Raw genomic sequence first — 20,451 nt, forward strand, 5'->3', positions numbered from 1 at the left:
GAGGCAAGAAGATAGCAAATTCAGGGCCAGGTAGGGCAGGGGATTTAGCTCAGTGGCACTGCAAGGTCCTGAGTTCAATCTCCAGTACCAAAAAAGAAAATAGCGAATTCTAGGCCAGCTAGGGCAATTTAGTAGACTCTGTCTCAAAATAAATATAGGCACATGATATAGCTCAGTGCTTCCTGGGCTTAATCCCCAGTAGTGTCTTTTTAAAAAAATGTTATGGAATGACAGAAGTGGGGGAAAAAAATCAGTTATAGAACTTTTAATTTATTTGATTTTTTTTTTCATTTTTTTATTCTAACTTCTTTTTTGTTTGTTTTGTTTTGTTTGTTTGTTTGTTTGTTTGAGACAGTCTTGCTATGTAGTCCAGGCTGGCCTTGAACTCACTATGTAGCCCAGGCTGGCCTGGAACTTGTGATGATCCTTCTGCCTCAGCCTCCCCAGTGCTGGTAGTACAGGCATGTGCCACCACGCCTGGCTCCAGTCTGATTTCAAATATATTAGTGACTACTTAATCTACTTTGGCCAGATGAAATTCAGATAGTTCCAATTTACATAATTATCCATTGTATATATGAAAGGGAAGTTAAGTTAATTTTAATCATGTGGCTTTGATTTTGGAAATTTTCCTGATATCTGCATTTTTACTTCCAAATGATTCTGGAAAAAAATACATGTATATTTTTGTAGTGAGGAAAGCAAATATGGTAAAACATTAATATTTAATAAAGCCAGGGAGACATTCCAGGTGGTATTTCATCTTTTTTGTGGGCTTAATATTTTTTTCAAATTAAAAAAGTTTGGGGAAAATTGTTTACAAAGAAAACCAGTACTAGTTATACAGACATCTATTTATTTTGGGTTTTTATCAGAATTTTTTCCTCACAATGATTATTATGAAAAGAATGAGACTTAATTATAAAATCACTTACATTTGCTCTTTTTCCTTTCTTTCTTTCTTTTTTAAACAAATTTTTAATCTCTCTTCAGAATCTATCTACCGCAGAGGTGCACGCCGCTGGAGAAAGCTTTATTGTGCAAATGGCCATACTTTTCAAGCCAAACGTTTCAACCGGGTAAATGTAGTTTGTTGAATGATGATAATATAAGATACCTTTTTGTTTGTTTTTTGCTTTCTGTTAGGAGAGGAAGGTGACTTTGTTATTAAATCTTCTTTATACCTTTTAAAGATACAAAGCCTTACAGTCCAGATTTTCCTAGAACAGCTTGCTTGTTTTGTTTTTTTAAAGGCTAGGATCTAGCTTAAGGCCTTGCACATGCTAGGCAAGTGCTCTATCTCTTAGTTACATCCCCAACCCCATTTATTCTTAAATATGAACCAGATTGGATGATTAATTGTATAGTTAGCTAGCTATAAGAAAACTCAATTTTTAGTTGAGCATGTAGTGGCACACACCTGTAATCTTAGCACTTGGGAGGCTAATAAGCCAGGGGGATCATGAGTTTTAGGCCAGCTTGGCTTTTCACAGTGAGTTCAAGGCCAGTCTAAACTATACAGCAAGACCCTGTCTCAAAACAAAACAAAACCAAAAACTGAACGTTAAAAAAGTTTTAAATATCATTCAAAGCAGCCAGGAAATCCAGCAGGGTTTATATTGCAAACTAATATGTTGTTATTTACTTTTCCCTGTTTAGAAAATAATAATACCAAACACCTAGCTTTTACTATGTATCAGGCAGTTTTCTAAATGCTTACATATATTGACTCATTTAATCTTCACAACTCCCTTATATATTTTCATTTTATAGTTGAGAAAAATGAAGGGGAGGGCAGTTAAGTAACTTGTCCAAGATACACAACTTAGTAAGTAGCAGAGCTGAGGTTTGAAAGCAGCCAGTCTATCTCCAGGACTCTATTCTTTTAACTTCTTTTGTTATCTACAAATTTATGGACTTCACTTCCATTCTAAAGTTAATGTCATGTCCTAAATTCATTAATATAAACAAATAAATAAAATGAAATAAAAAGACATGATCTCAAACTCTTAGTAGCTCTAAAATTTAAACAAGACTGAAAAATGAAAGTCACCTTTGGTATTGCTCCTAAGAAAGCAGAGTTTTGGTTTAATCTTTAAACACTATGGAAGGTAGTACTTTTTCAAGTTTAATTCATCTTTTCTGTTTTCATTCCTGTGAACTTAATTATGTGAAGATGGAAATTTCTTGAACTTCAACTTAATAACAGAAAACAACATAATTACAAATTTTGCTGACATTTATTTATTTATTTATTTATTTATTTATTTATTTATTTATTTATTTATTTATTTTGAGAGAGAGGGTCTCACTGTGTAGCTCAGGCTGTCCTCAAACTTACAACGATCCTCCTGCCTCAGACTCCCGAGAGCTGGGATTACAGGCATGCCCGGCTGCTGTGTCTTTAAAACAAGCTTTTCTCTTCTTCCCACTGGGCTTCATAGCTTTCAAAAAATCACGTATGAGGAAGTTTGGGGTTTTTTTCCCTCGTGGGCTGGCAATTGACAGTAGGATGAAGGAACTGAGTTGGAGAAGAAAGCCAGTTATTTTCAGTATTTTATGAACAAATTGTTGGGACATGATAGTGATTTTTTTTTTAATAAAATATTCTTGAATTACTTTTTTCAGCGTGCTCATTGTGCCATCTGCACAGACCGAATATGGGGACTTGGACGCCAGGGATATAAGTGTATCAACTGTAAACTCTTGGTTCATAAGAAGTGCCACAAACTTGTCACAATTGAATGTGGGCGACATTCTTTGCCACCGGTAAGACAGAGTTGTCTTTTTGTTTGTTTTTAGTGTAGCATGCTTTTTAAAAATATATAGCATACTTAAAACAAGGTTAAAATAGGCAGATGGTAAGAAACTACATCTCAAAATACAGTTAAAGAGTATGGGTAGGAATACTTTACATGCCACTTAACATATTGTGAACTTTAGAACTTTTGAAATAACTATATGATATTTGTTTGTAGGAGATAGTTAACTACTTTATTTGACCTGCTATAAAATCCTCTGGTCTAAATTATGAAGATACAAGGAGAATCATTTAAGGGTTTTTTTTCCTACTTCTTTAAGCTAAACTCAGTCATTAGTTTATCACTCCTATTATGCTAGCCTCTATCCTAAGCAGGTAAGAAGAGTCAGAATTGTTATGTTAGTATTTAAAGTGTGAGTTGACTGGGCAGAGAAGCATTTTAAATTTTGATTTGCACTTTGTATTTTAAGTATGTAATTTTAAAGCATGCTATAAGGAATATAGATGAATAAAGAAAAAAATTAAGGCATGTAAAGGTACTGTCATTTGCTCTTTATTCTTCCAGAACTTTTCCTGTGCAAATTTATGTATATATGAACATTTCTAATTTTTGTATAGGAAAAAATGTAAACATATATGATAATAGGTGGAACAGTATAATGAGCTGAGTAAATGTTCCAAGTACTTAAAACTCATGATCAGTCTTATTTTCATCTATTCTCCAACCAACTTATTCTCTCCTCACGCAATACTATTTCAAAATATAATTCAGCATATACCTCTAAAAGATAGGGACCCTTGTAAAATACAACTTTAAAAACAAATTTATTCAGGCCAGGAACTTAGCTCAGTAGTGCTCCCCCTGTCTTGCAAGCACAAGGTCCTGAGTTTGATCTCTGGTACCAAAAAAATCCAAATTTATGACATCAAATATCCATCCAGATAGCGTTCAAAGTTTCACATATCTCATAAATGTTATAATTTTGGTTTAGTTTTCATGATGAGTTGGATTTCAAATTGTAATGGATTGATATCTTAAATATTTTTAAAATTTACTGGTTCCTCTTTTCTCCCCCACCTTCTACCCCACTTATAATTTTTTTGTAGAAGAATTTTTATCCCACCAGAAAGCACATATTGGTGTTTTTCTTTTATGTACTTTTTAACAAAAGTGAGGTCAGATGCATCCTGTTTTCTAACTCATTTTTCCTACAGACCAATGTAATTGGTCTTTTTATATCTATATCTCTCACCATCAATTATAACATAATAGTTTGTTATATGTCTTTACCATGATATCCTGTTCCTTGTGATTGACATTTGAGGAGTTTTTTTCTACAAAGAAAATCATAATAAACTTCTTGGTATCTAAATCTTATTTCCTGAAGAATCCAGAAGGTAGAGTTACTAGGTTAAAGGATATGCAATTTTAAAAATATCAAATACATCTTTCTAAGACTGTTTTTGGACATTTGTGAAAGTAGATTATTGTCAAAGTTGGTTCTTTGGTATTAGGATTATTTAGCTAGTTCATAGTTTAGTGAAGGAAAAAAAGTTCCAGTTTTAAGAAAACCAGGAAGCTAGAAATTATAAGTTTATTTAGGTTACTGTTGATAACGTGAGTATTCTTAGGTGATACAATGAGTTGCACATTCACACATATAGAAAGAAAGAGGGGCAGAGTGATGATTGTGCTGATGTTAGGATGGGGGTTGAATCTATTTAATAATCCGCAAGCTTATTTGTGAGCCTACCATTAAGGCCGTCTTAAGATGGTAACTATATCTAATGCTCTTTAAGTTTATTTCTTCTTGCTGATATTCATTAAACTTGGATTTAAGCTTAGTGAATTACTAACAATTATAGGGTCTTGTTTTGTTTTGTTTGCAGTGCTGGGAATCAAACCCAGAGGTTTGTACATAGTAGGCAAGTGCTCTATCACTGAGCCATATCCCTGGCTCCAACAATTTTGGTTTGAATTAGCGTTGTTGCTGAGATTATTGGCAGCTAGTTGGTTACATCAATTTCTAGGAAGAATTCCTTACGTTTTTTGGGGCGCTGACATCTTTGAAAATATTCAGGAAAATGGGAAACCTGTAAAATATTGCATATAATTTTAAGGGATTTATAAATACCCTGAAGTGTGTCTCTGGGCATTAGCAAAGAACTCATATTCTAGAGATTTTTAAAATGTTCCATGTCATTGAAATAGTATTCATGGATTTACTGCAGTATTGTAATCTAAGTAGAATCTACTAAGTTGCTGTGTCTTTGGAAATGTTTGTAGGAACCTATGATGCCAATGGATCAGTCATCCATGCATTCAGACCATGCACAGACAGGTGAGAACAAGGCTGGTATAAACTATTGTTCTTTACAAAGTAGTATTTAAAGATTTCTTTCAGAGCTGGGGATTTAGCTCAGCAGTGCTGTGCCTGCCTGGCAAGCGCAAGGTCCTGAGTTTGATTCCTACCAGAAAATAAAATAAAGATTTCTTTTACCTAAGTTTAAAAACATTAACATCCTCCCTATTAAAAGTAGGTAAGCATATTTTGTGATAGTAAGATTAGTCATAATATTTAATCAACACATTTGGCATTTAAAAAAGATAGTTATTTAAATTATTAAAAAAACTTTCTATAAATTTCTTTTGAGGCCTCTTGAAATGCAGCAAACCTAGTTTCTTTTCTGCAGTGAAAAAATATAAAACTGATTTTGTGGGCCACATTGATTGTGTTTAAGTGACCTGTTTTTAATTCAAAGCCTTATTATCAAGTAGAAATTATGTAAAAGATACAGCACAAGAAATTCCTCCCCAAAAATGTAATGTGCATTAAAATGTTAAATCATAACAAAACCTTAAGCATGTATCTGGGAATTTTGGAGAGCATTTAAAAGGGATAGAATAGTCTGATCTGTTCTGAGCTGAATCAAGAAAGGGAAAACAGGAGTTTTTCTAGAAGGACAAAATGTGGATTCTTGGTCATGGAAGAAGCTTCAAACACCTTAAGCTATGGAATATAGCCCCCCCCTTTTTTTTTTGCCCTAATTAGCTTTAAGGAATAGAAGTCTCATGCTTGCCATCCCCCCCCCCCCCCCCCCGTACTGGGAATTGAACTTAGGACCTTGCACTTGCAAGACAGGTGTAACAACACTGAGCCAAATCCTCAGCCCATACTTGTCATTTCTTAATTGACCTATGTGGTATTCAGAAACAAGTTTGAGTACAAAAGAGTGAGAAGGGAAAACCGTAGGCCTTCTATCTCTATGCCTTAAGTAGGGTATATAAAGAAAATGTTATGGAAGGAAGTATTTGATTAATTATAAAGAAGTTAAATGTTTAAAAAATAGAAAAAAAAATTTATTAAAAGCAGTATGTGGCTACCAGGTTTGTACTTTCTCTCTTTACCCTCACTAAAATTTAGGATTTGACTTTTAAGATTTTTTATATATATATATATATATATATATATGTATATGTAAATGTGAATATATGTTTTTATATATGTATATGCTTATATATATGTTGGGCTTTATATAGTGAAAACTTACTCAGAAGTAAAAGCTAAAAAAAATCAAAAGTTTTAATGTCAGATTCATTAATAGATGCTATGTTTTTCTTCTTTGATACTTGGCATTGGATTTTTAGTAATTCCTTATAATCCTTCAAGTCATGAGAGTTTGGACCAAGTTGGTGAAGAAAAGGAGGTAAGTATTTTACTTTATAGTATGTTGTTAGGTATTTTTTTTGTTCATTTGGTTGGCTTGTTTTTTTGTTGTTTTTTTTTCAGAGTGCTGGGGTTTGAACATGTGCAATGTCACTGAGTTACATACTCATCCCGTCATCAGTTTTTCACTAGGATGTAACAATTTGGAAAAACGTCTTGCTTAGATTTTTAGATCATAATGGTAATAAAGGAGTGATTTTTAATGCTCTAAGTTTCATTCTGATTTAATTAAGTAATTAAATCACTAATTTAATTTAAATTAGGAAATGATTTTGTAGGAAAATATTTAAGATAGGATAATATAAAACTTATTTAAGAAAGCATAATATAATATATTAAGAATAACATTTAGAAGGGCCAGGGATTTACCTCAGTGGCACTGTGCCTGCCTCACAAGTGCAAAGTGCTTAGTTTGATCCCTGGTACCAGAGAAAAAAAAAAGAATAACATTTCGAATGTTATTCAAATAGTAATGTTTAAAATATATTGTGGACCCTTCCATGTTGTAGGCTCATTGCTTATTTAAAGTATAAATGATAAAATGTCTTTAACTCACTTTTTTTTCTATTAAGCATTTTATTAGTCTTTAAAGCAAAACAAATTTGTAATTAAAAATATCTGCTTGGGCATGGTGAGACATACCTATCATCCTAGCTACTCGGGAGGTTGAGCCAGGAGGATCAAGAGTTTGAGGCCTGCTTGGGCAACTTAGTGAGATTGTATCTCAGAAGTCACAAAGGAAAGAAAAAAATGATGAGAGTTCATGCCTTACTTCTACTTTCAGTTTGCTTTCTTAGAGGCAACCTTTTTCAGCCTTTTCAGTCATTTCAATAATACTTATATCTCTGTTTTTCAGTTTTTCAAGTTTATGTATTTCTGGCCATGAAAGATTCACTTATACTCCTTTGCCCTTTTTCTGCCTCTTTCCAGTATGTGATAGGTGTACAGATGGTGATAAAAATATATAGTGCATGCTTACTTTTTTTTTCAAGTTTATTATGGTAAAAGATGCATTGCATCCTCAAAATACTCCCGCTCACTTTGATCACATTTGCTGAAACATCCTTTTTTGTGAATGTCTTTATGAGATACGATTTTAAAAATACAGTGAATGCTACTGCCGAGTACCATCCAGTGGAAAGACAGGCTTGTAAAAATATAATGGTGTGTTCTCATTCACCAGATCTGGCATTGTGCAACTTCTGGCCCTTTCTCAAGGTATAAATGACCAGGAAAAGTAAAGTTTTAGATGATCCAGGACATTGAGGCAGCCATGACAGTGCAACTAAAGGCACTCATGAAAGAGGACTTCCAGAACTACTTCAGAAAGTGGCAGGAATAATGGAATAAGTGTGTTTTTGAAGCAAGTAGTATTTTGAGGGGGATTAATGGCAGTGTGCCTTTTACTGTAATAAATTTTCAGAAAAACTTTGAGCGTTCGCTGTATTTTTTTATCACACCTCATATTTTGCTCTTGATTACTTTTTGTTTTGTTTTTTGGTACCGGGGATTGAACTCGGGACGTTGCATTTGTGAGGCAGGCAGCAGAACCACTGAGCTAAATCCCCAGCCCTCTTGATTACTTTTTGAAAAACCTGATTTTTATTATGGAAAATTTTAAACATAGAAAAAATAGTCAGAATAGTACAACAAAATTCTTTATTCATTACTCACTTAAAAGAATTACCAGTACATGATCAGTCTGTTGTCTACCCACTTCCTTTACTCTTGAATTATTTATAAGCCAATCTACTGGTCATGCCAGGCGTTGGTGGTGCACAGCTGTAATCTCAGCACTTGGGAGCCTGAGGCAGGAGGATTGCCACAAGTTCAAGGCCAGCCTGGGCTACATAGTGAGTTCAAGGCCAGCTTGAACTACAGAGCAAGACCTCGTCTCAAAAAACAAAAACAAAACAAATCTACTGGTCACCTATTTAATCTCATATTTTAGTTTCTTGTTCTGTTTTAGTTAATATCTTGATTTGTTATAGCTAATCCTACTCTTTCAATTTTTCTTTTAGTCATGTTTATTTCTACATTGTTAAGGTTAACATTTACTCTCTGTCTTGTAACTAACCAAATCTTCCATATTTTGTTCATAGATTAAAGAGTCAAAGGAGGAAGTTCCTAATAATAAGGAATGAATCCTATATTCTTCTGGCACATGAAATTGCTATTTGACCTTGATATTCTTTTTTTTTTTTTTTTTTGGTACCGGGGTTCAAACTCTGGTCCTTGTGCTTGCGAGGCAGGTGGCGGAACCACTGAGCTAAATCCCCAGCAACCTTGATATTCTTTTACAGTTTTTAAAATTCTTTTTGAAAATCTTCATTGATATTATTATTTTGGTTTGATTGATTACCAAAGACTCATCTGCGTTTTAAGATTTTTAGTATTCTTTAAATTGTAGAAATACATGTAAAAGAATGTACGTGTCATGAGTATTTAGCTAAATGAATTCTCTCAAAGTGAGCACCATGTAATGACAACTTGGATCAAGAAATATGATGTGCAGTTTCCCAGAAGCTTGTCTTGTGTCTTCTACCAGTCACTAGCACTCCTTTCTCTTTTAAAAGTAACCACTATCTTATCTTTTTTTTTGTATTGGGGATCGAACTGGGGACCTTCCGCTTGCAAGGCAGGAGGCGGAAATACTGAGCTAAATCCCTGGCCCAGTAACCACTATCTTAACACTACAAATGTATTTTGCTTTTTTTTTGTTCTTGTTCAAACTTCATACAAATAGACTCAAAATATGTATTCTTTTGTGTCTGGCTACTTTTATACAGTTGTGTTTGTGAAACCCAGCCGTATTTCAAACAGCAGTATTTCATTTATTTTCACCATTTCATTTTATGTTATACTACTGTTGATTCCCCCTTCCAGATTGGGAATATTATGATATACTGCTATGAGTGTTCTTCTAAATGTGGTTTGGTACACATACATAAGCATTTCTATTAGGTATATGTTTTGGTTTATATCTAGATATCCCCTCAAAGCCTCATGCGGTTATAGGTGGGGCTTTGGGGAGATGACTGGATCATGGACACATGATACTCATCAGTGGATTAGTCCACTGATGACTTTATAGCTAAATGTGATTTGGTAGGTGAAGCCTGGTTGGAGGAGGTGGTTCACTGAGAGTGTGGCCTGTAAGAGTCTATCTCCCTCCTCCATTGATTACTCTCTGCTCCTGCCTGCCATGCCATGAGCTGTTTCTCCTCTGCCATACCCCTCTGCCATGTCATCCTGCTTTGAAGCCAGCCAATTGTAGACTGATATCTCTACAGACTGTTAGCCAAAATAAACCTCTCTCTCGTTAATTTGCGGGTGCCGGGTATTTTGTCCCAGCAACTAAACAAGTAAGACAAATTTTGGTACCAGAGAAGTGGGGTTGTTGCTGTAATGCTACCTGACGAGTTAGTTTAGAAGCCTTTGGAACTCGCTTGCAGGAGGAGTTTGGAAAGATTTGGAGATGCCAATTGGAGAAGCAGCCCTAGAATGCTATAAGCCAAGTTTGTTGCAAGATTCTGGTTGGACTCAGAAGACCAGAATGTTGGCAGTAATGCTACTGGTGAAGACCGAGCTCAAAAGGTTTCAGTTGGAAAGAACAACTCCCCTGGCAGTTGGACTCTCAGTCATGTATGTTATGCTCTGCCAGAATATTTGTTTGCATTTTGCTCATGTCCTGAGACTTTGTGGGAGACTGAAATTAAGGGTGGTGGATTAATTAATCCTGCGGAGGAAATTTCAAGGCAGCCAAACACTCAGGCTGTGACTTTTAGCCAGCTCTCTACTGTGAATCAAGAACAAATAGACTAGCAGAATAATTTAAAAATTTTGAGGGCCAGGGGTTTAGCTCAGTGGCACTGTTACCTGCCTTGCAAGCACAAGGTCCTGAGTTCGATCTCCCGTACCTCAAAAAAAAAAGTTTGAAGTTCGGCCAGAAAGGAAGCACCTATAAAGTTAGGCCCTGCAAAGATGGAGCAGAAAACTTGGTTGCTAAAAAGAAACCAAGTGCTACTTTGCAATGGGACAATAGGAAAAATGCCTTGAGGGAGTTAGAGAAACCCACAAAGCTCTAACCTTTGCATGCCCAAAATTGCAAAGGTGACTTTATTTTGAGAAGAGAGCCTCAGGGCACCATAGCTACCTAGGGAATTTGTTCCTTTGGGTTAGAGTCATAGTACATAGCCATCCAAACATTTAGAGACCCCAACAGCTAGAAGAGAAGGAAGCCTGACTACTGCTCCAGCTGGCAGCAGACCTTGGCATCACCTAGTGCCTGTTTTATGAGCATGCAGAATGCATGTCAGGGAGACATCCACCCAGATTTCAAAAGAAGGCCTAGGAGGCCAGGAAGTATGCCCTTGAGAGGGCAGTATGTAAAGCTTTGAGAGTGAAGCAGAAAGTGCAGTAGAGACACCAAGATGTTGGAAAAGCTAGGAACATTGACCATCTGAGAAAAGCTGCAAGGAGTGAGCAAACCAACCCAAAAATGAACCTGTGAGGGCTACAACCGCCATCAGCAATGCTGGAGGAGCAGGCAGCTCAAGCCCTGTGCAGTTGCTATCTTGCCACAGATTGCCCCAGGTGCTGGCCATGAAACAACAAGGTTTAATCTTTGCCCTGCTGGATTTTGGTCTTGGTCTGGATCCATTTCTTTCTTTCATTTTTTTTCTTGTTGTTTTGGGGTTTTGGTTTTTTGTTTGTTTTTTTTTCCTTTTTAAAAACAGGTCTCACTTTGTAGTTCAGGCTGGCCTACTTGAACTCAGTAGGTAGGCCTGGCTGGCCTCAAATTCTGAGTAATCCTCCTATCTCAGTCTCCTGAATGCTGAGGGTTTTATAGGCATGTGCCATATCTGCTGATTCCATTCCTTTCCAGCCCCCTTTTTCCACCTTATGGTATGGGAATGTTTACCTGTGTCACTGTATGTTCAAGTATTTAACTTTCTTTTCATTTTTATAGAGGCTTGCAGCTAAGAGTTTGCCTTAAATCTCAGAGGAGACTTTGGAGTTGGACTTTTCAGCAGTGCTGAAATTGTTAGGATTTTGGCAACTCTTAGAGATGGACTAAATGCATTTTCCGTAGAGAAGCACATGAGGCTTTTGGGGGCTGGGGGTGCAGTTTTTCTTTTGTTTTGAGACAGGGTCTCGCTGTGTAGTTATACTGGCCTTGAACTCACACTGTGGCCCAGACTGGCCTCAAACTTATGGTGATCCTCCTTCCTCCGCCTCCCAAGTGCTGGGATTACCAGGGCGCACCACCACACCCGGCCTTAAGGGGTGGAATGTTATGGTTGTATCTAGCTGTCTCCCCCAAAGCCTCATGTGCTCATAGATGGGGTTTTTGGAAGGTGATTGGATCATGAAAGCATGATACTTACCAGTGGTTTAGTCCACTGATGACTTTATAGCTAAATCTGATTTTGGGAGGTGAAGCCTGATTGGAGGAGGTGACTCACTGGGGCGTGGCCTGGAAAGGTATATCTCCCTCGCTCCCTCTCACTGTGCTTCCTACCTGCTATTCCAAGAGCTGTTTCTCTTCAGCCATGCCCTTCTGCCATGTGTCCTGCCTTAGAGCCAGACTGGAACCTCTAGAGACTGTGAGCCAAAATAAACCTCTCTTTCCTTAAATTGTGGGTGTTGGATATTTTGTCCCAGCAACAAAGAAAGTAACTAAGTATATAACTAATAATTGCAGAGTTTTATGTAAAATCAACTTTAGTAGATAATGCAAGTTTTCTGTTTGTATCAATTTATACTTTCACCAATAATTGATGAGAGCTCTATGTCCTCCACATAAGCCTTTAATTTTAGCCAATCTGTTGAATGTGTGGTGGATATTTACCATAATTTTAAAAATTGTTTTTTTAATTTGTTTACCATTTTTTTACTGGTTGTCTACAGATTACACTTTGCATTCTTGACTTACTAAAATTTAGTACAAATTGTTAATGGTACTGCTATCATTTTCTAGAAAATACTGCGCCCTTAGCACACATTAAACTCATTCCTGCCTTTGGTGCTATTTTTGTCATATTTTAAAATGCTGTGTGTATGTTAGCATTTTTAAACAATTGAGCCTTATTTATATTTACTCACACTTTACTCTTTTTATTCTTCATTCATTCCTTGGTTCTCTATCCTTCCATGTGACATTATATTGTTCTTCAAGTACTCAATTTAGTATTTCCTTTAGTGAGAATCCACTAATGATGTTTTTTTCAGTTTTTGTGTGTCTGAAAATATTTCACTTTCATTTTGAGAATTAATTTCATAGGATATAGAATGCTAGGTCAGTTTATTTTCTTTAGGCTCTTTGAAGGTTAGAGGGATTATGTTTTCATTTAGTCTTTCATTATTGTATCTAGAAGATACAGCACTCTTTTTATTTATTCATTTTCATAGCTTCTAGTTAACCATATTTTATAAAGTGTATACATTATTTTCTTACCATTCTCCTCTTTCTTAATGTACCCTAATCTGGTTTAATCTGATTTATTTTTTGTTTATTCTTATTATCAAATCAAATGATGATTATTTCTAAATTTTCATGTATAATTCTTTTGAAAAGTGCTTCTTTTTCATTTATTCATTTCCATAACTTCTACTTAACCATATTTAAAGAGTATACATTATATTCCTACCATTCTCCTCTTTCTTAACCTACCCTAATCTGGTTTATTTCTTCTTTGTTCTTATTATCAAATCAAATGAATATTATTTCTAATTTTCATGTATGAGCATTCTTTGGAAAGTCCTCTTTGTTTCCTTCTTTCCTCCCTCTCTCCTTTCCCTCTTCCCCCTTCCCTTATCTTCTTCTCTCCTCCCCTTTTCTCTCTTCTCTTTTTTCTTTTCTTTTCATTGTTGAGATAGGGTCTTGCTGTGTTACCCAGGCTGGCCTTAAACTCCTAGACTCTGGTAATTCTCCTGCTTCAGCCTCCCAATTAACCAGTACTACAAGAACACACCATTATGCTTGATTGGTCTTTGTTTTTTCTGATAGCCTTTACTTTAGTAGGAACTTTATTCTTACGGATACATTTGTTGATCATGTGCTGATGATTTTACAGATACCTAATAAGATTGTCTTCAGTCTTCCCTATAAATTAGCAGAAGTTTACATTCCTAGTTGTCAGTGCATTTATAAGGCTTACTTTGCCACCCATGTCATCTAGTACCAAAGTATGGAAAAGAACTTCTTCCATTAGCTGAACTGCCTCATGCTTGTTTCCTAACTATAGCATCAAAAAATGTCCTCTCATTAGCTGAAATCTCTTATATCAGTCTTCTATGGTAGCAGACTCTTTCTTCTTGATATCCATTTTAACTGCTAATTTTCTGTTATCTCCAACAACATTGTCTTATCCACATACTTTATTTTTCCCCTCAGCAATACCTTCAGTCTCTCAGTCACAAAAGTTAATATGTTTTATTCATGCATGTCCATTGCCTCCATACGCAAATATACCAGATCTTTCTTAAGACATTCTTTAACATTTTTTTTTAGATTTTTAGCTCCCTGTCTATTCCTACTAACACTTCTTTCTTTTTCATTTTTGTTTTTGTTTTTTTTAACACTTCTTTTAACTCATAAACTCATCCTACTTTTTGCACATTATGTGGCTTGGAATGATATAAGAATTACAAACTTCTAGCTCAGGCTGGTCTTGAACTCTGTGTAGCATCAGCTGGCCTCATACTCACAATCCTTTGCCTCAGCCTCCTGAATGCTAGGATTAACAGGCATGCCCCACCATGCCTGAACTAAAACATTTTTATATTAAGAAAATATTTTTAAATCATTATGTCAAACAAGGTTTTAGAAATATAAGGTACTACTCCAAATACTTCCCGATAAGACTCTGCCGTAAATGTTCTCAACAGGCAATGAACACCAGGGAAAGTGGAAAAGCTTCATCCAGTTTAGGTCTTCAAGACTTTGATTTGCTCCGAGTAATAGGGCGAGGAAGTTATGCGAAAGTCCTGTTGGTTCGATTAAAAAAAACAGATCGTATTTATGCAATGAAAGTTGTGAAAAAAGAGCTTGTTAATGATGATGAGGTAAGCAGACCAAAATTTTTGAACTTCTAAATTGTTAAACTGCTTAAGAGTACTATTTCAGAGAACACTTTTCTAAATAAATGCTTCAAATAGATTACGTAAGAGATACTTATTCTGGTTATGATTCAAGTTTTAAAGAATAAAAATCAAACTTATCAGGGAAAGTTCTTGAGTTTTATAAAAGTTTTCCAAACCATTTCATAATACTGGAAGATTTACTGATATTTTTCTTTTAGGATATAAATTTTTGTTTTATGATTGTCACTGGTCTTTGTATTTAGCCTAGTTAGTTGATGCATTTGTGATCATTGAGTTGCTTAAAACAAATGTATTGTTAGTTTTGATGATTTTGTTTCTGTTTGACATAGATTTCTTTCATATTTTAAAATAGGATATTGATTGGGTACAGACAGAGAAGCATGTTTTTGAGCAGGCATCTAATCATCCTTTTCTTGTTGGACTGCATTCTTGCTTTCAGACAGAAAGCAGGTAAGATTGAAAGATAGTGGGATGATTAATCAGCATCATACATTTTGATGTGTTACACAATAAGAACCTGTCTGCTGCAATAGATGAAGTAGAAGTCAGAGAAAAGGACACAATGGTATTGTGCTTTAACTTCCTGCTATTCAACTACAGTTTGACATTGGCATAGTATCAGGAATTGATCTGTTTTAGGGAGAAAAAGGGAGGGAGGGGAAGAGAAGCAAAGAAAGAATAAAGGAAAGAAAGAAAAAGAAGAAGGAAAAAAGGAGAAGAGTGAGACCATAATTATGGCAGTAGAAATACTGCTTGTTAAATATTCCCAGGATTCTAGTTTTGTTTTGTTTTTTTGTTTGTTTGTTTTTTGGTACTGAGGATTGAACTCGGGACCTTGTGCTTGCGAGGCAGGCGCCGGAAGCACTGAGCTAAATCCCAGGCCTCCCAAGATTCCAGTTTTATGAATTAATGTTCTCTAGAGTTTAACTAGAAAGAGGAAATCCCAACTTCTTTACTGTAAATATTATAGTGTTGAAAATTACTTATCTAGCAAATGTTAAATATTGGGATGGGAGTCAGTGGCTCTGGGTTGTAAGTAAGAACTACTTTAGAATAGAAATAGCAGGTTACAGAAGTATTTTTTTTTTCTTTCAGTACTCTAGATATCCTTTGTTTCCATCAAATTTTCAGCATCTTATCAAAGCCATAGAGATGCTTTGTATGTTCTGTAGTGTTTTAAGATGTAAAGTTACACTGCTTTATTTATTTATTTATTATTATTATTATTTGGTACCAGGGATCAAACTCGGGACCTTGTGCTTGCGAGGCAGGATATACTACCTTATTTAGAATTTTTTATGGGTTCTCTCTTGTGTTTTAGGTTGTTCTTTGTTATTGAGTATGTGAATGGAGGAGATTTAATGTTTCATATGCAACGACAAAGAAAACTTCCTGAAGAACATGCCAGGTACCTTTTTTAGACATTGTTTCTGTTGCTTTTTTTTTTTTTTTTGCAGACAAAAATGGTACATATTTATGGTGCACAACATGATGTTTTCATATAAGCATATATTGTGGAAGAACTAAATCAAAGTGATTAATAGATCCATTACTTCACATACATATCTTTTTGTGGTGAGAACATTTAAAATCTACTCTTAGAAATTTTCAACCGCATAATACGTTGTTGTTAAGTAAAGAACTATTTCTCATTACTAGCTTCTACTAGGTATTTGGTGGGCACAAGTTCAACCCTTGTCAGAAGGGGATAGAACATTCCCTTCCCTCCCTGTCATAATTCCTCTTTCATGTTCTGTGTTCTCTAAGCTTTCATAATCTTGTGAATAGATACAGACTTGTCATAGCTCTTATTGAGTGGAAATAAGCAAAGTCCTCTTGTCCATGCTTGGAACAAATCTTGGAGAGAGATTAGCAACTGCCTAAGTGAAGCCAAGGATGAAAAGCCATGCAAGATCTGCAGAGCTATGGGGCTGTGTTTGGAGCCACATGCTGGTCTCAGATGACAAGCTTCAACCTGGACTCATTTGTGCAGGCAGTCACAACAATTGTAGCAGCAAATATAGGATGGCACTTATGCAAACAATGTATATATAAAAAGGAAATGAGGCTTTATTTCATAGTCATTAACTAGAAAAATATTTAGTTAAGTACCACATAGTGGGATAGAAGCTTCTGTAGACTAGACCTGGGTAACAATGGTTTAAAGGTTACAGTGCTCCTGGAAGATTCATAAATGTTTCACTATTGAAGGCAATTTAACATCTACTTTGGGTAGTAGGAAATATCTTGGGAGGCCAAGAGACATTCCTAGCACTTCTTGAAACACAACATTATGCATGCCTGCCTTGCAAGCACAAGGTCCTGAGTTTGATCCCTAGTACCGGAAAAACAAAACAAAACAAAACATTATGAAATGTACAATTCTGTTTCCTGGTAAAATCCCAGAGAGTTGCTATACTACTTGACTGGTGGTTGTATCTCATCATTTTTTTTAATCTCATCATTTTCTATAGATATTCAATATAGTTCTAGATATTTCCGACAATAGAAGGATGGCCAGTCTGGAAAACCCTGAGACCAACAGGCACTCCAGTTAGGGGCTCAGAAGTTTGGTTGTCTTGCCTTAAATTCAGGCTTTTATTAGCTTTGTAATCGTGGCAAGATAAGTCACCTTCCTAAGGCGTGGGTTCCTCTGTTATAAAATACAGCTAACAAGAGTGTGTTTCTCACAGTGTTGTTGTGTGTAATTAAGAACACCCCCTTTTCTATGCTTGGAGCAAATCTTGGAAAGGAACAGCACCAGCTGTGATTTGGGGCTGATATTTAGTGACAGCTGCCATGATTTACATGTGGGGGTAGAGATGAATATGAAGAGTATGTTACACATCAAACTAATAGAAGACAGAACGGGTTTGAGTTCCAATAACTGGAGCGAAGAGAAACCAAGACATGTGGCATATATAGATCCAAGCAGGGTTAGGATGTGACAGATGACTGGCAGAACTCCATGCAGGTGGTGAAGGTATGTATCACAGGAACTGCAGGATTTGGTCCAAGAAGGCATCCCATGGGTCCTGGAGTACCTGCTGTTCATTGTATGTATGCAGTGTGAAGAGTGGCTTTTGAAGAATAAACTCTTCATTCCTATCAATACCCATCTTAGCTTTTGATGCTATTGTATCTGACATCATTCTAACAGGATCAAATTGAGCAACAACAGCAACCTGTTTCCTAAGCACTTCAAGTCGCCTCTTTCTCTTCCTCCTCAGGTGCTTCTTGAAGGGCCACTTCTTTTTGCTCCATCAAACGCTTTTCCAGTAATGCTTGTCTATATTGAATCCTTTCTCAGTCTTTTACTGACCAGCCATTAATTTCTTCAGTTCTTCTAGGCGCTGAAGATCTCTCATTTCCATTTCTTGCCATTTCTGCTCTTTCTTAGCCAAGTATTTTCTTATCTTGGTTCTCAGATCAGCACACAATTCCTGTTGCTTTTTCCTGTCCTTTGCCAATATGCTTTCCATTTCATAAGTGACCGAGGCCTCAAGGAGAGTCACTGCTGCTTTCTGTATAAAGTCTTTCCTATTCTTATTCCAATTTTCTATCAAGATCCTTCGCTGCTCCCTAGCAAAGTGATATTGATCACAATATTTCTCATGCCGTACCAAATCATGCCTAGATTTGTGAGGAAAATATCTTTGTAATATGTCCAGATAAAAAGTTCTTCTGCCAACAAGATCTCTAGGATATTGATCTAAAGCAGCCTGGTAAATCCAGTGATCTTCTTCACTTAATTGGAAATTTCTATATTGTTTTCTAACTGCAGATCAAAATCATGAAGGTTTTTTTTGATATTTCTCTGTAAAGTTACAGAACTCATTAAGGATTGATGATTTCAATTCAGGGTACGGGCATTCCAAAGTTTCTAATTCTGTGGGTAGTTCACTAGGTTAGTTTTTTTCTTCTAAATAATAATTGATTATTTTTCACACTCCAGTCTGAAAGATCATTTTCTATTTTCTGTTGCTCCCACCCAAGGCTTGCAAAGGCAGCTTTCAGTTGTTTTTTCACAAAGTCAACTTCTTCCAGTACTGGGCCTGAGTTAAACTCCATATGCTGGCGTGAATGCTGTAAGGTGTGATGCTATCGGTACTTTAGATCTGCTCTTAGCTGATGAATAGGATCTGTCACATCTTTAAGATACGTACTCCATTGTTCTGATAACTCTTGTTCAAAATTCCTAAGTTCACAAAGACACTTGTTTCCAATGTGCTCTTCATTGAGAAAATATTTTATTTCAGAATCCAATTTACATTTGAGTTCACTTAGCCGTTGGTGTTCCAGCCACCACACTTGTTTGTGTTGTTTGATTAGCATTTGTTCTTTAGATATTTTTGAAGTCTCCACTGCTTTTCTGATCTGAGCTAGCATTTCTCTGAATTGTCATGAATGGCCAATCTCTCTTATTCCTGTTTTCCATATCCCCTGTGGCACGAGCATGCTTGTGGATTCCAGCTTCCTCCCCTCTCTTACTTTTTTTTTTTTTCCTTGGTACTGGGGATCAAACTCAGGACCTTGCGCTTGCAAGGCAGTCGCTGGAACCACTGAGCTAAATCCCCAGCCCTCTGTTGCATTTTTTAAAGGACTGCATGACTTTTTATGTGCAGCAGTTGAAAAATAGTATATAATCACTTTATTTTGATGCTAGTTAATTCTTTGTAAGATATTAGGAGCTGAGCTAAAAGTTAATTTGCATGATAAATTATAATTTTAGAGATATATTATAATTTACTGGTTTTGGTCATTGCTATTTTGGCTTTTATCAAATTGTCATCCTTCACAGCAAAGCCACAGATGATATTTTAAATTGTGAACATAGCCAGTATTTGTTCCTTCTTTGTTCAGCTGAACTTGGGGAAACTACATCTGGTTTTTACTCTGTTAAAGTACCAGTTCTGGTTGTATACCATGCTTGCTTTGCTAGGCTCTGAAGACAAAAGAAGTACTTAACTTCCCTAATCATAGAACTAAGTGGCCAGAGGTATATGTTGTGTACTTCCAAACTTGTCATGATTCTGTGCCACCAAAGCAGATGTAAACCAGCTTGATGTTTTCATTTTCATTATTCAGGCCAAAAGTTTTTCACCAGTTGGTGGTAGTTTTAGAAAGTTTATTCTTTAATTTAAAATTTTATGGTTGTAGAATAACTTCTGAAATTTTGGTGTGAATTTTATGGTTTGAGTAGTCAACTTTTAATATTCTAGACCTGTCACTAGTTCTTAGGTTTTTTTTCGGGGGGGGTACATTAATGGTCCCATAGAGAAGTGGTGAAACATACGGGAACTCTCTAGAAAATGTAAAGTTTGCCTCCAGTTTGCGTGTATGGACTGCCAAAAATCTTTCGAGGACCCAGACTAAGATCTCCTGCTTGACATTTTCAGATTAATAGCTTTGTGAAAAATATTAGTTCAAGTTAAACTGGAACTTGTATAACTGTTTTGGGCTCAGATATTTTAAAGTGGTACTCCAATAAAATTTTTTGTTTTTAAGTATATTGGAAGGTAAAAAAAATCTTCTGTTGTGATTTTTATGTTTCCAAATGCAGGTAGGAATTAGTCTGAAATATGTACTAGAAAATTAGCACAATTTATAATTTTGAATCACATGACTTTTTTTAACATGATTTATTTTAAATTTTATTTTAGGTTTTACTCTGCAGAAATCAGTTTAGCATTAAATTATCTTCATGAGCGAGGGATAATTTATAGAGATTTGAAATTGGACAATGTATTACTGGACTCAGAAGGGCATATTAAACTCACTGACTATGGCATGTGTAAGGTAATTTTTTTTTCTTTTTTTTTTTGGTACCGGGGATCGAACTCGGGACCTTAT

General features: G+C 35.8%; 1 protein-coding gene and 1 pseudogene across 5 annotated transcripts in view; one reads left to right on the forward strand and one right to left on the reverse strand.

Moving 5' to 3' along the window:
• Positions 1-20,451, forward strand: part of Prkci (protein kinase C iota) — an 84,205-nt gene that overhangs the window by 46,380 nt on the left and 17,374 nt on the right. For 4 of the 5 annotated variants that reach the window (XM_087186499.1, XM_087186498.1, XM_087186500.1 and 1 more), the window contains exons 5-12: positions 994-1,079; positions 2,629-2,769; positions 5,049-5,103; positions 6,411-6,469; positions 14,383-14,559; positions 14,951-15,048; positions 15,920-16,006; positions 20,262-20,397. In XM_087186499.1, the coding sequence (XP_087042625.1) occupies positions 994-1,079; positions 2,629-2,769; positions 5,049-5,103; positions 6,411-6,469; positions 14,383-14,559; positions 14,951-15,048; positions 15,920-16,006; positions 20,262-20,397 (839 nt within the window). The remainder of the gene's footprint in view (positions 1-993; positions 1,080-2,628; positions 2,770-5,048; positions 5,104-6,410; positions 6,470-14,382; positions 14,560-14,950; positions 15,049-15,919; positions 16,007-20,261; positions 20,398-20,451) is intronic. The other variant, XM_087186502.1, reaches the window with a different exon arrangement.
• LOC110348086 (coiled-coil domain-containing protein 148 pseudogene) lies at positions 17,589-19,076 on the reverse strand (annotated as a pseudogene).

This window comes from Heterocephalus glaber, unplaced genomic scaffold, assembly GCF_053883595.1.
Source record: "Heterocephalus glaber isolate CG9 unplaced genomic scaffold, H.glaber_assembly_v1.0 deba00001504, whole genome shotgun sequence".
NCBI lineage: Eukaryota > Metazoa > Chordata > Mammalia > Rodentia > Bathyergidae > Heterocephalus > Heterocephalus glaber.